This window comes from Pristiophorus japonicus, unplaced genomic scaffold, assembly GCF_044704955.1.
Source record: "Pristiophorus japonicus isolate sPriJap1 unplaced genomic scaffold, sPriJap1.hap1 HAP1_SCAFFOLD_331, whole genome shotgun sequence".
Lineage (NCBI taxonomy): Eukaryota > Metazoa > Chordata > Chondrichthyes > Pristiophoridae > Pristiophorus > Pristiophorus japonicus.
Window position 1 is genome coordinate 177,641 of NW_027253117.1, and position 14,860 is coordinate 192,500.

A 14,860-nucleotide genomic window follows, 5' to 3' on the forward strand; every position below is an offset into this window, starting at 1 on the left:
CTACTCTCTGTTTCCTGTCACTGAGCCCATCCAGTATCCATTCTGTCACTGTCCCTTTTATTCCATGGGCTTCAACTTTGCTGCAAGCCTATGGGCCCAAGTTTTCACAAGAAAAAAAACGGGCGCCCCTCTGAGCTGGGCGCCCGTTTTTCGCGCCTGAAACGGCGCCTAAAAAAATCCTCGGTATTCTCCACCTACCTGCAGGTCCTCTGGCCCTCGGCGCAGCCAGCACGAGCTGTGGGGGGGGGCGGAGCCAGGTCCCTGCGCTGAAAACAGTGCCGGGACCTCTGCACATGCGCGCTACAGTCGGCACGCAAGTGCAGTAGCTCCAGGCGCCGAACTGTGTGGGAGGGGCCTGAAGCACGCAGCCCCTAGCCCTGGCCCAATGGCCTCACTGGGGCTGCGTGAATAAGGCTCCTCCCACGGCCAGCTCCTGCTTCCTGCCGACTCCAGCTCCTGCTCCCCCCCCGACCCGACGTGACACTCGCTCCCCCCCCCCCCGGCTGACCCGACCCGACCCGCGCTCCTGTTCCCTGACCCGACCACCCCCCCGCTCTCCTCCCCCCCTCCCTCTCCCCCCCTCCCCCTCTCTCTCCCCCCCTCCCCCCCTCCCCCTCTCTCTCCCCCCCTCCCCCTCTCCCCCCCCTCTCTCTATAGAAACATAGATAGAAACATAGAAAATAGGTGCAGGAGTAGGCCATTCGGCCCTTCTAGCCTGCACCGCCATTCAATGAGTTCATGGCTGAACATTCAACTTCAGTACCCCATTCCTGCTTTCTCACCATACCCCTTGATTCCCCTAGTAGTAAGGACTTCATCGAACTCCTTTTTGAATATATTTAGTGAATTGGCCTCAACAACTTTCTGTGGTAGAGAATTCCACAGGTTCACCACTCTCTGGGTGAAGAAGTTTCTCCTCATCTCGGTCCTAAATGGCTTCCCCCTTATCCTTAGACTGTGTCCCCTGGTTCTGGACTTCCCCAACATTGGGAACATTCTTCCTGCATCTAACCTGTCTAACCCCGTCAGAATTTTAAACGTTTCTATGAGGTCCCCTCTCATTCTTCTGAACTCCAGTGAATACAAGCCCAGTTGATCCAGTCTTTCTTGATAGGTCAGTCCCGCCATCCCGGGAATCAGTCTGGTGAACCTTCGCTGCACTCCCTCAATAGCAAGAATGTCCTTCCTCAGGTTAGGAGACCAAAACTGTACACAATACTCCAGGTGTGGCCTCACCAAGGCCCTGTACAATTGTAGCAACACCTCCCTGCCCTTGTACTCAAATCCCCTCGCTATGAAGGCCAACATGCCATTTGCTTTCTTAACCGCCTGCTGTACCTGCATGCCAGCCTTCAATGACTGATGTACCATGACACCCAGGTCTCGTTGCACCTCCCCTTTTCCTAATCTGTCACCATTCAGATAATAGTCTGTCTCTCTGTTTTTACCACCAAAGTGGATAACCTCACATTTATCCACATTATACTTCATCTGCCATGCATTTGCCCACTCACCTAACCTATCCAAGTCACTCTGCAGCCTCATAGCATCCTCCTCGCAGCTCACACTGTCACCCAACTTAGTGTCATCCGCAAATTTGGAGATACTACATTTAATCCCCTCGTCTAAATCATTAATGTACAGTGTAAACAGCTGGGGCCCCAGCACAGAACCTTGCGGTATCCCACTAGTCACTGCCTGCCATTCTGAAAAGTCCCCATTTACTCCTACTCTTTGCTTCCTGTCTGACAACCAGTTCTCAATCCACGTCAGCACACTACCCCCATTCCCATGTGCTTTAACTTTGCACATTAATCTCTTGTGTGGGACCTTGTCGAAAGCCTTCTGAAAGTCCAAATATACCATATATACCAAATATATCTCCCTCCCTCCCCTCTCTCTCTCTCTCTCCCTCCCTCCCTCTCTCTCTCTCTCTCCCTACCCCTCTCTCTCTCCCCCCCTCTCTCTCTCTCTCTCTCTCCCTCCCCCTCTCTCTCTCTCTCTCCCTCCCTCCCCCTCTCTCTCTCTCTCTCCCTCCCTCCCACTCTCTCTCTCTCCCTCCCTCCTTCCCCCTCTCTCTCTCCCTCCCTCCCCCTCTCTCTCTCTCCCCCCCTCCTCCTCTCTCTCCCCCCCTCCCCCTCTCTCTCCCCCCCTCCCTCTCTCTCTCCCCCCCCTCGCTCTCTCTCCCTCCCTACCCTCTCTCTCTCTCCCTCCCTACCCTCTCTCTCTCTCCCTCCCTACCCTCTCTCTATCTCCCTCCCTCCCCTCTCTCTCTCTCTCTCTCTCCCTCCCTCCCCTCTCTCTCTCTCTCTCCCTACCCCTCTCTCTCTACCTCTCCCCTCTCTCTCTCTCCCACTCCCCCTCTCTCTCTCCCCTCTCTCTCTCTCTCCCTCCCTCCCCCTCTCTCTCTCTCTCTCCCTCCCTCTCCCTCTCGCTCTCTCCCTCCCTCCCTCCCTCCCCCTCTCTCCCTCCCTCCCTCCCTCCCCCCTCTCTCTCTCCCCCCCTCCCCCCCTCTCTCTCTCCCTCCCTCCCCCCCTCTCTCTCCCTCCCTCCCTCCCCCCTCTCTCCCCCCTCTCTCTCTCTCTCCCTCCCTCCCTCCCTCCCTCCCCCTCTCTCCCTCCCTCCCTCCCTCCCCCCTCTCTCTCTCCCTCCCTCCCTCCCCCCTCTCTCCCCCCTCTCTCTCTCTCTCCCTCCCTCCCTCCCTCCCTCCCCCTCTCTCCCTCCCTCCCTCCCTCCCCCCTCTCTCTCTCCCTCCCTCCCCCCCTCTCTCTCTCCCTCCCTCCCCCCCCTCTCCCCCCCCCTCCCCTCCCCCCCCCTCCCCCTCTCTCTCTCTCTCTCTCCCCCCCCCTCCCGCTCAGCGGCACGAACGGCTGCAGAATTCTCCCTGGCTGAAGCACTTTCACACAGGTAGGAAGATGGTTTATTTAATCTTTTCTTGGCTTATAAATGTTTATTCAGGTTGGATTTATTTGTATAATATTCGTAGAAGTATAAATAAGGATTTATTGTCGAATTTAATGAGTTCCCTTCCCCCCCCCCCTCCCCCCCCACCTAATTTGTAACCTGCGCCTGATTTTTTAATGTGTAGAACAGGTTTTTTCAGTTCTACAAAAATCTTCACTGGCTCCATTCTACTTTAGTTTGGAGTACATTTCCACTGTGGAAACTTTCAAATCAGGCGTCAGTGGCCGGACACGCCTCCTTTTGAAGAAAAAATTCTGTTCTAAACTAAAACTGTTCTACCTGACTAGAACTGCAGAAAAAAAAATGTGGAGAATTGCGATTTCTAAAATAGTCCGTTCTCCACCAGTTGCTCCTAAAAATCAGGCGCGAATCATGTGGAAACTTGGGCCCATTATGTGGCACTTTATCAAATGCCTTTTGGAAATCCATGTACACCACGTCAACCGCATTACCCTCATCAACCCTCTCTGTTACCTCATCAAAAAACTCAATCAATTTAGTTAAACACAATTTGCCTTTAACAAATTAGAGGATGAGACTGGGGAATTAATAATGGAACACAAGGAAATGGCAGAAACTCTGAACAAATATTTTGTATCGGTCTCAAACTAACAGAAAACAGAGAATCCGGTTGGTAAACAGTGACTAGTGGGGTGCCGCAGGGATCGGTGCTGGGGCCTCAACTATTTACAATCTATATCAATGATTTGGATGAAGGGACCGAGTATAATGTAGACAAGTTTGCTGATGATACAAAGATGGATGGGAAAGCAAATTGTGAGGAGGACACAAAATCTGCAAATGGATATAGACAGGCTAAGTGAGTGGGAAAAAATTTGGCAGATGGAGTATAATGTGGGAAAATGTGAGGTATTCACTTTGGTAGGAAGAATAGAAAAGCAAACTATTATTAAGATTACAAAATGCTGCAGTACAGAGGGACCTGGGGGTCCTTGTGCATGAAACACAAAAGGTTAGTATGCAGGTACAGCAAGTGATCAGGGAGGCCAATGGAATGTTGGTCTTTATTGCAAGGGGGATAGAGTATAAATGCAGAGAAGTCCTGCTACAATTGTACAGGGTATTGGTGAGGCCACATCTGGAGTACTGCGTGCAGTTTTGGTCTCATACTTAAGGAGGGATATACTTGCATTGAAGGTTGTTCAGAGACGGTTCACTCGGTTGATTCCTGGGATGAAAGGGTTGTCTTATGAAGAAAGGTTGAACATGTTGGGCCGATACTCATTGGAGTTTAGAAGAATGAAAAGTAATCTGATTGAAACATATAAGATTCTGAGGGGGCTCGACAGGGTAGATGCAGAGAGGATGTTTCCCCTCGTGGGGGAATCTAGAACAAGGGGGCATAGTCTCAGAATAAGGAGTCGCCCATTTAAAACTGAAATGAGGAGGAATTTCTTCTCTCTGAGGTTTGTAAATCTGTGAATTCGCTGCACCAGAGAGCTGTGGAGGCTGGGCCATTGAATATATTTAAGGTGGAGATAGACAGATTTTTGAAATATAAGGGAGTGAAGAGTTATGGAAAGTGGAGCTGAGTCCATGATCGGATCAGCCATGATCTTATTGAATGGCAGAAAAGGCTCAAGGGGGCCGTATGGCCTACTCCTGATCCTATTTCTTATGTTCTTAAATCGATGCTGGCTTTCCTTAATTAATCCTTAATTAACAAAATTGTTAATTTTGTCCCTGATTATCGTTTCTAAAAGCTCCCCCACTCCCGAGGTTAAACTGCCCGGCCTGTAGTTGCTGGGTTTATCCTGACACTCTTTTTTGAACAAGGGTGTAACATTTGTAATTGTCTAGTCCTCTGGGACCAGCTGCTCTGGCACCATTCCTGGAGTGGGACTCGAACCCACGACATTCTGACTCAGAGGCGAGGGGGCTGTCACAAGGATTACTGAATTAAAAGAGGATTATTTGATTATACACAACCCAAGAAACGGGAGGTGTCTGGGAATCGCAGTTAGATTGCAGAGTGAGTTTCTCAGTCCTCCTGTCACAGTGCTGATTTGGACAGTATAATGGCGAGACTCCTGATTGCAAAACGCACGTTACACTCACAGTGCCATCCGAAACTGTTCCAGCCATTTCTTCTTCAAGTCTTTTGTCTTACAGAAGAATTCAAACCCGTTTTGGCCGTGAAGATGTGTGAGGTAGAATCCGTGTGACCACTGCATCAAACAGAAGAGAATTAGAATTTTACAAAGCACAAGGAGTCACCAGCCCATGCTGTCTCTTTGCTACACAATTGCAGAGCGAATCCCACCGCCACAGTGGGTAGTCATCTCGCCTGAGTCAGAAGCTTGTGGGCTCAAGTGCCATGCCACAGACTCCAGGACATAATCCAGGCCGACACTCACAGTGTAGGACTGAGGGATTGCTACACTGTCGGAGGGGTAGTACTGAGGGATTGCTACTCTGTCGGAGGGGTAGTACTGAGGGAGTGCCGTACTGTCGGAGGGGCAGTACTGAGGGAGTGCCGCACTGTCGGAGGGGTAGTACTGAGGGATTGCTACTCTGTCGGAGGGGTAGTACTGAGGGAGTGCCGCACTGTCGGAGGGGCAGTACTGAGGGAGTGCCGTACTGTCGGAGGGGCAGTACTGAGGGAGTGCCGCACTGTCGGAGGGGTAGTACTGAGGGATTGCTACTCTGTCGGAGGGGTAGTACTGAGGGAGTGCCGTACTGTCGGAGGGGCAGTACTGAGGGAGTGCCACACTGTCGGAGGGGTAGTACTGAGGGATTGCTACACTGTCGGAGGGGTAGTACTGAGGGATTGCTACTCTGTCGGAGGGGTAGTACTGAGGGATTGCTACACTGTCGGAGGGGTAGTACTGAGGGATTGCTACTCTGTCGGAGGGGTAGTACTGAGGGATTGCTACACTGTCGGAGGGGTAGTACTGAGGGAGTGCTGCACTGTCGGAGGGACAGTACTGAGGGAGCGCCGTACTGTTGGAGGGGCAGTACTGAGGGAGTGCCGCACTGTCGGAAGGGCAGTACTGAGGGAGTGCCGCATTGTCGGAGGGGCAGTACTGAGGGAGTGTCGCACTGTCGGAGGGGCAGTACTGAGGGAGTACCGCACTGTCGGAGGGGCAGTACTGAGGGAGTGCCGCACTGTCGGAGGGGCAGTACTGAGGGAGTACCGCACTGTCGGAGGGGCAGTACTGAGGGAGTGCCGCACTGTCGGAAATAAAACCAAGGCCGCACAAGAGGAGTATGTAAAAGATGCCGTTGCTCTATTTCAAAGAAGAGCAGGGGAGTTCTCTCCGGTGTTCTGGTCAATATTTATCCATCAACCGATATCACTAAAATGCACATTAATTGGCTATTTAGTTAATTCCTTTTGTGGGAGCTTGCTGTGCACAAGTTGGCTGTTGTGTTTCCTACATTACAACAGTGACTACATTTCAAAAGTGCTTGTTTGGCCGTAAATCTCAGACGTCGGGCGCTGGTGAAAGTCACTGTGGAATTAATTGTAAGTTGTATTATTTAGCTGCCTTTCACACCCTGCTCCGATAATATGTCCTCACTGATTATCTTATTTGCCTTGTTCTCCCTCCACTGCTCATCCCAAGGCTTTCTCACAACCCCCACCGCTGCAGGCGAGTGTGATGTGGTGACTGTGGAGTGGGAGACGAAGGAACTTCGGGGCAATAATACTGGGCGATGTAAACTGTCCCAAATTACAGCAGGATAAAGACCATCACAGCTCTGAAGGTGGCAGGAAAGTTGATCAAACGGCTAAAAAGCACATGGTATCCTTGGCTTTATTCATCGAAACATAAGAACATAAGAAATAGGAGCAGGAGTCGGCCATTCGGCCCCTCGAGCCTGCTCCACCATTTAATAAGATCATGGCTGATCTGATCATGGACTCAGCTCCACTTCCCCGCCCGCTCCCCATAACCCTTCACTCCCTTATCGCTCAAAAATGCGTTTATCTCTGCCTTAAATATATTCAATGACCCAGCCCCCACAGCTCTCAGGGGCAGAGAATTCCACAGATTTACAACCCTCCGAGATAAGAAATTCCTCCTCATCTCAGTTTTAAATGGGTGGCCCCTTATTCTAAGACTATGTCCCCTAGTTTTAGTTTCCCCTATCAGTGGAAATATTCTCTCTGCATCCACCTTGTCAAGCCTCCTCATTATCTTACATGTTTCAATAAGATCACCTCTCATTCTTCTGAACTCCAATGAGTACAGGCCCAACCTACTCAACCTATCTTCATAACTCAACCCCCTCATCTCCGGAATCAACCTCCTGAACCTTCTCTGAACAGCCTCCAATGCAAGTATATCCTTCCTTAAATACGGAGACCAAAACTGTACGCAGTACTCCAGGTGTGGCCTCACCAATACCCTGTACAGTTGTAGCAGGACTTCTCTGCTTTTATACTCTATCCCCCTTGCAATAAAGGCCAACATTCCATTGGCCTTCCTGATCACTTGCTGTACCTACATACTAACTTTTTGTGTTTCATGCACAAGGACCCCCAGGTCCCTCTGTACTGCAACAGTTTGTAATTTTTCTCCATTTAAATTATAATTTGCTTTTCTATTTTTTCTGCCAAAGTGGATAACCTCACATTTTCCCACATTATACTCCATCTGCCAAATTTTTGCCCACTCACTTAGCCTGTCTATATCCCTTTGCAGATTTTTTGTGTCCTCCTCACAATTTGCTTTCCCACCCATCTTTGTATCATCAGCAAACTTGTCTACATTACACTCGGTCCCTTCATCCAAGTCGTTAATATAGATTGTAAATAGTTGAGGCCCCTGCACTGATCCCTGCGGCACTCCACTAGTCACTGTTTGCCAAACGGTAAATTACCCATTTATCTCACTCTCTGTTTTCTGTGAGTTAGCCAATCCTCTGTCCATGCTAATATATTACCCCCAACCCCGTGAACTTTTATCTGATGCAGTAACCTTTTATGTGACACCTTATCGAATGCCTTCTGGAAATGCAAATACACCACAGCCACTGGTATCCCTTTATCGGAGGTTAGAATGTGGGAGGCCGGACAAGAGCGCTGGAATAGTCGAGTCTGGAGGTAACAAAAGACACGGACGAGGGTTTCTGCACCAGATGGGCTGAGGCAGGGGTGGAGTCGGGCGATGTTATGGAGGCAGAAGTAAACGGCCTTGGTAATGGAGACAATATGGTGTCAGAAGCTCATCTTGGGGTCAAATAGGATTCTTGTCATGTATGTATGCTTGGGGTTACTAGCCACCAGGTGGCGCCACTGTCGGAGGTCACTGGGCTGTGCGCACGTGTGTGTGGCCCAGGTATAAAAGGCAAGCCATCTTGTAATGTAATCACTTTGGGCCCTAATAAAGCAGAGCCAGGTTTGTTCCTCTGTTGGTTTACAGTATTCAGTCTATCGAGTTATTACATTCGTAACAGTTGGCGACGAGGTAATTTAAGAACCTTCGCAGCAAAAATGAGCACAATTGGAATTCTGGAGAGAATTGTGGAGGGAGAGGACTGGTCAGATTTTGTAGCTCGCCTGGACCAGTACTTCGTGGTCAACAAAATGGAGGAACCCACTGACGCAGTTAGGCGCAGAGCGGTCTTCCTCACGGTTTGCAGTCTGGAAATCAAGGACTCATAAAAAATCTTCTCTCGCCTGCAAGTCCAAGGGACAAGGACTATGAGGAATTGTGTGCTCTGGTACGTGACCATCTCAAACTAGAAGAAGGCATCATCATCTCATGATATCAATTCTACACGCAAGTTCGTTCTGAGGGCCAGGATGTGTTGGAATTCGTTGCCGACCTAAGTCTAGCTGGACTATGTAAGTTTGAAAACACCTTGGCAGACATGCTGCAGGACTTCTTTGTAATTGGCATCAACCACGAGGTGATCCTGCGTAAGCTACTGGTGGTGGAAACGCTGGATTTGAGCAAGGCCATCACGATTGCCCAGGCATGCATGACGATGGACAAAAACTTAAAGCAGATATCATCGAAAAATCGGAACTCGGCAAGTACTGTAAACAAGATTGTATCATCGTTTGGCAGAGCTGCATATGGCAGGGCCTACTCGACTGCTGTGCAAAACGTGTGGCTGGCCAAAGTCCGCCAATGGGAATGAATCCGATTTCACCGTGTTGGCGTTGTGGGGGTGATCATTGGCCTCATAGGTTTAAACAGCACATTTGTAATGGCTATTCAAGACTGCCGCATCTCCAGCAGATGTGTCCGCAACTGAGCAAGCGTGCTGCGACACACCACATGGAGGATGATGACCAGTATAGCGCGAATCAGGATATGCAATCCGAGATACCAGAGGAGGAAGTGTATGGACTGTATTCGTTCTTAACAAAGAACCAACCGACAATGATTAATGTGAAACTTAACGGTATGCCGGTACCGATGGAATTGGACACGGGTGCGAGTCAATCAATAATGAGCCAGAGGACATTCGACAAGCTGTGGGATACTAAGGCTGTGAGGTCTAAGCTGAGTCCAGTCAATGCCAAGTTGCGTACATACACTAAAGAACTCATAACGGTGATTTGCAGTGCAGTAGTCAAGGTGTCGCATGATGGTGCAGTTCATATTTTACCGTTGTGCAGTGTTCCAGCAATGGTCCAACGCTGTTAAAGGCAGGAATTGGCTAGAAAAAAATCAAATGGAATTGGAACGATATCAAAGCGCTGTTGTTGGAGGATGATACTCCATCTGCTCAAGTGCTGAGCAAGCTCCCCTCGTTGTTTGAATCAGGCATCGGCAATTTCACGGGAGCCAAGGTGCAGATCCACGTGGACTCGGATACAAGACCCGTCCATCATAAAGCTCGGGCGGTTCCGTACATGCTGAGGGAGGTCGAAATCGAACTGGACAAACTCCAGCATGAAGGGGTCATATTACCAGTTGAATTTAACGAATGGGCCAGCCCCATTGTTCCTGTGTTGAAGAGTGATGGTACTGTCAGGATTTGTGGAGACTACAAGGTTATGATCAACCGAGTTTTGAAACAGGATCAATACCTGTTACCGAAGGCTGATGACCTGTTTGCAACACTAGTCGGAAGGAAGTCGTTCACTAAACTGGATCTGACGTCGGCCTACATGACACAGGAGCTGGTCGAGACGTCAAAGAAACTTAGGTGCACCAACACTCATAAAGGACTGTTTATCTACAACAGGTGTCCTTTCGGAATTCGCTCGGCTGCAGCCATATTTCAGAGGAACATGGAGAGTCTACTGGAGTCCGTCCCTAGAACCGTCATGTTCCAAGATGACATCCTGGTCACAGATCGTGATACCGCCGAACATCTGAACAACCTGGAAGAGGTTCTACATCGTCTAGACAAAGTGGAACTCAGACTGAAACATTTGAAGTGCGTCTTCATGGCATCGGAAGTCGAATTCCTGGGGAGGAAAATTGCTGCTGACTGCATCAGGCCTACGGACTCGAAAACCAAGGCCATCAAAAACATACCCAAGCCTCAGAATGTGACGGAGCTGTCTTTGTTCCTTGGTCTACTCAACTACTTCGGTATTTACCTACCTAGATTGAGCACTTTATTAGAGCCACTGCACATGCTGCTAAGGAAAGGCGACAACTGGGTTTGGGGTGTGTCTCAAGATAGAGCTTTGAGAAAGCTACGAATCTGCTTTGCTCTAACAAGCTGCTGGTACATTATGATCCGTGTAAGTGAATAGTATTGGCCTGTGATGCTTCATCATATGGAGTTGGTTGCATGCTTCAACAAGCTAATGAGTTGGGTAAATTATAACCTGTTGCTTTTGCGTCTAAAAGTTTGTCAAAGACGGAAAGAGCCTACAGCATGGTAGAAAAAGAAGCATTAGCCTGTGTGTATGGGGTTAAAAACCTGTTTGGTCTTCGGTTTGAACTGGAAACAGATCACAAGCCACTCATTTCATTGTTTTTGGAAAACAAAGGTATCAATACCAATGCATTGTCCCGCATCCAGAGGTGGGCGCTGACATTATCTGCCTATGATTGTCTTTCGCCATAGACCTGGCCCCGAGAATTGTGCCGATGCACTGAGCCGTCTGCCGTTGCCCACACCGGAGGTGGAGACACCACAATCTGCAGACCTACTGTTAGTTATGGATGCTTTTGAAAGTGAAGGAACCCCTGTCACGGCTCAACAAGTTAAGACCTGGACCAGCCGGGACCCGATATTATCGGTTGTGAAACGTTATGTCCTTAGTGGTGATTGGTCTGCCATGAGTGATGAGACCAAACCTTACAACCGTCACAAAGACGAACTGTCCATTCCGTCAGATTGTATACTGTGGGGTAATCGTGTTGTTATGCCTAAGAAAGGCAGAGAGAAATTTGTACATGATCTACACAGCACTCATCCTGGTATTGTAATGATGAAGGCCATTGTCAGGTCTCATGTATGGTGGCCTGGAATTGACTCTGATCTGGAATCATGTGTGCATCAGTGCAACACTTGCATGCGGCTAAGTAAAGCACCAGCGGAATCGCCGCTGAGTCTGTGGTCGTGGCCATCTAAACCTTGGTCCAGGATCCACATCGACTTTGCAGGTCCCTTCCTGGGAAAGATGTTTTTAGTTGTGGTGGATGCATATTCCAAGTTGTTAGAGTGTATAATCATGTCATCCAGTACAGAGGAACTGAGGGAAATCCTTATTAGGCGGGAAATTGTGTTAGGGAAATTGATGGGATTGAAGGCCGATAAATCCCCAGAGCCTGATAGCCTGCATCCCAGACTACTTAAGGAAGTGGCCCTAGAAATAGTGGATGCATTGGTGATCATTTTCCAACAGTCTATCGACTCTGGATCAGTTCCTATGGACTGGAGGGTAGCTAATGTAACCCCACTTTTTAAAAAAGGAGGGAGAGAGAAAACGGGTAATTATAGACCGGTCAGCCTGACATCGGTAGTGGGGAAAATGTTGGAATCAATTATTAAAGATGTAATAGCAGCGCATTTGGAAAGCAGTGACAGGATCGGTCCAAGTCAGCATGGATCTATGAAAGGGAAATCATGCTCGACAAATCTTCTAGAATTTTTTGAGGATGTAACTAGTAGAGTGGACAAGGGAGAACCAGTGGATGTGATGCATTTGGACTTTCAAAAGGCTTTTGACAAGGTCCCACACAAGAGATTAGTGTGCAAAATTAAAGCACATAGTATTGAGGGTGATGTGGATAGAGAACTGGTTGGCAGACAGGAAGTAAATAGCAGGAATAAACACGTCCTTTTCAGAATGGCAGACAGTGACTTGTGGGGTACTGCAATATACATTAATGATTTAGACATAGGAATTGAATGTAAAATCTCCAAGTTTGCAGATGACACTAAGCTGGGTGGCAGTGTGAGCAGGAAGGAGGATGCTAAGAGGCTGCAGGGTGACTTGGACAGGTTAGGTGAGTGGGCAAATGCATGGCAGATGCAGTATAATGTGGATAAATGTGAGGGTATCCACTTTGGTGGCAAAAACAGGAAGGCAGAATATTATCTGAATGGTGACAGATTAGGAAAAGGGGAGGTGCAACGAGACCTGGGTGTCATGGTTCATCAGTCACTGAAAAAGTTGGCATGCAGATACAGCAGGTGGTGAAGAAGGCAAATGGCATTTTGGCCTTCATAACGAGAGGATTTGAGTATAGGAGCAGGGAGGTCTTACTGCTGTTGTACAGGGTCTTGGTGAGGCTACACCTTGAATATTGTGTTCAGTTTGGGTCTCTTAATCTGAGGAAGGACATTCTTGCTATTGAGGGAGTGCAGCGAAGGTTCACCAGACTGATTCCCGGGATGGCAGGATTGACATATGAAGAAAGACTGGATCAACTAGGCTTATATTGACTGGAATTTAGAAGGATGAGAGGGGATCTCATAGAAACATATAAAATTTTGACGGGACTGGACAGGTTAGATGCAGGAAGAATGTTCCCGATGTTGGGAACCAGGGGTCACAGTCTAAGGATAAGGAGTAGGCCATTTAGGACCGAGATGAGGAAAAATTTCTTCACTCAGAGAGTGGTTAACCTGTGGAATTCTCTACCACAGAAAGTTGTTGAGGCCAATTCAAAAGGGAGTTAGATGTGGCCATTATGGCTAAAGGGATCAAGGGGTATGGAGAGAAAGCAGGAATGGGGTACTGAAGTTGCATGATCAGCCTTGATCATATTGAATGGTGGTGCAGGCTCGAAGGGCCGAATGGCCTACTCCTGCACCTATTTTCTATGTTTCCATCCACAGCTACCATTGAGAGCCTTCGTGTCATGTTTGCTACTCACGGTCTGCCCGACATCATTGTAAGCGACAACGGACCTTGCTTCACCAGTCTGCAGTTTCAAGAGTTCATGAAACTCAATGGTATCAAACATGTGAAGTCAGCACCAGTCAAACCCACATCTAATGGTCAAGCAGAGCGTGCGGTCCAAACCATCAAGCAGCATATCAAACGTGTAACTCAAGGTTCACTATAGACTCGCTTGTCATGTATATTATTTCGTTACAGGCCAAGACCCCACATGCTTACTGGGGTCCCTCTTGCTGAACTATTGATGAAGAGAGGTCTCAAGACCAAGTTCTCTCTTGTCCACCGTGACTTGAACGATCATGTTGAATACAGACGTCAAAGTCAGCAGTGGTATCATGATCGCACTGCTGTGCCATGCGATATTTCTGTTAACGATCCTGTGTATGTATTAAATTATGGTCAAGGTCCCAAGTGGGTCGCTGGTACTGTTACGGCCAAGGAGGATAACAGAGTGTTTATCGTCCAGCTCCAGAATGGGCAAACATGCAGGAAACATGTTGATCAGATAAAGCTGTGGCACACGGATGAACCGGAACAGTCTGAGGAAGACACAATCAGTGACCAACCAACCTACCCTCAGTCATCAGAGGACTCCGCTGTCATCAATGAATCTGGACTTTCAATCCCTGACATGGTCATTGCCATCCCATCAGATCGGCCCCAGCCCCCAGTCATAACAGACTCAGAACGCTCACCCAAGGCTGGAGTTTAACTGAGACAATCAACTCGGGAGCGGAAAGCCCCGGAGCGTCTCAATTTGTAAAAAGACCGTTATTAATATCTTACAGGGGGATATTGTCATGTATGTATGCTTGGGGTTACTAGCCACTAGGTGGTGCCACTGTCGGAGGTCATTGGGCTGTACGCACGTGTGTGCGGCCCAGGGATAAAAGTCAAGCCATCATGTAATGTAATCACTTTGGGCCCTAATAAAGCAGGGCCAGGTTTGTACCTGAGTGAGTTTACAGTATTCAGTCTATCGAATTATTACATATCTAACATTTCCAAACATGTGAACGGTCTCAGGCAGTGTCCAGGGATGGGGTCGGGGGTCAGGGAGGGGGATGGGGTCGGGGGGTCAGGGAGAGGAATGGGGTCGGGGGTCAGGGAGAGGAATGGAGTCGGGAGTCAGGGAGAGGAATGGGGTCGGGGGTCAGGAAGCGAGATGGGGTCGGGGGTCAGGTAGGGCAATGGGGTCGGGGGTCAGGGATGGGGTCGGGGGTCAGGGAGAGGAATGGGGTCGGGGGTCAGGGAGAGGGATGGGGTCGGGGGTCAGGGATGGGGTCAGGGAGAGGGATGGGGTCGGGGGTCAGGGAGAGCGATGGGGGTCGGGGGTCAGGGAGAGCGATGGGGGTCGGGGGTCAGGGAGAGCGATGGGGGTCGGGGGTCAGGGGAAGGGGGCTGTGAGTCGGGGCTGGGGAAGGCAGTTTGTGGTGGGGACTGAAGACAATTCACTGACCTTCTTGTTTTCCTTATCCGTTGTTGGGTTATTGGTTATCTTGTAACTGCTCAAGTCGATGATTTCCTTCATTTCGTAGTTATCGCCCCGTCTCTTGCACACAATGACAGCCTTGTCGAAGAGGAAGATGTGCCTGGTCC

General features: G+C 49.2%; 1 protein-coding gene across 2 annotated transcripts in view; it reads right to left on the bottom strand.

The window, feature by feature from the left end:
• LOC139249760 (guanine nucleotide exchange factor VAV3-like) overlaps positions 1-14,860 on the bottom strand; it is a 197,619-nt gene that overhangs the window by 68,105 nt on the left and 114,654 nt on the right. For both annotated transcript variants that reach the window (XM_070872549.1, XM_070872548.1), the window contains exons 14-15: positions 14,721-14,853; positions 5,044-5,153 (exon numbers count right to left, since the gene is read on the bottom strand). In XM_070872549.1, coding sequence (XP_070728650.1) covers positions 5,044-5,153; positions 14,721-14,853 — 243 coding nt within the window. The remainder of the gene's footprint in view (positions 1-5,043; positions 5,154-14,720; positions 14,854-14,860) is intronic.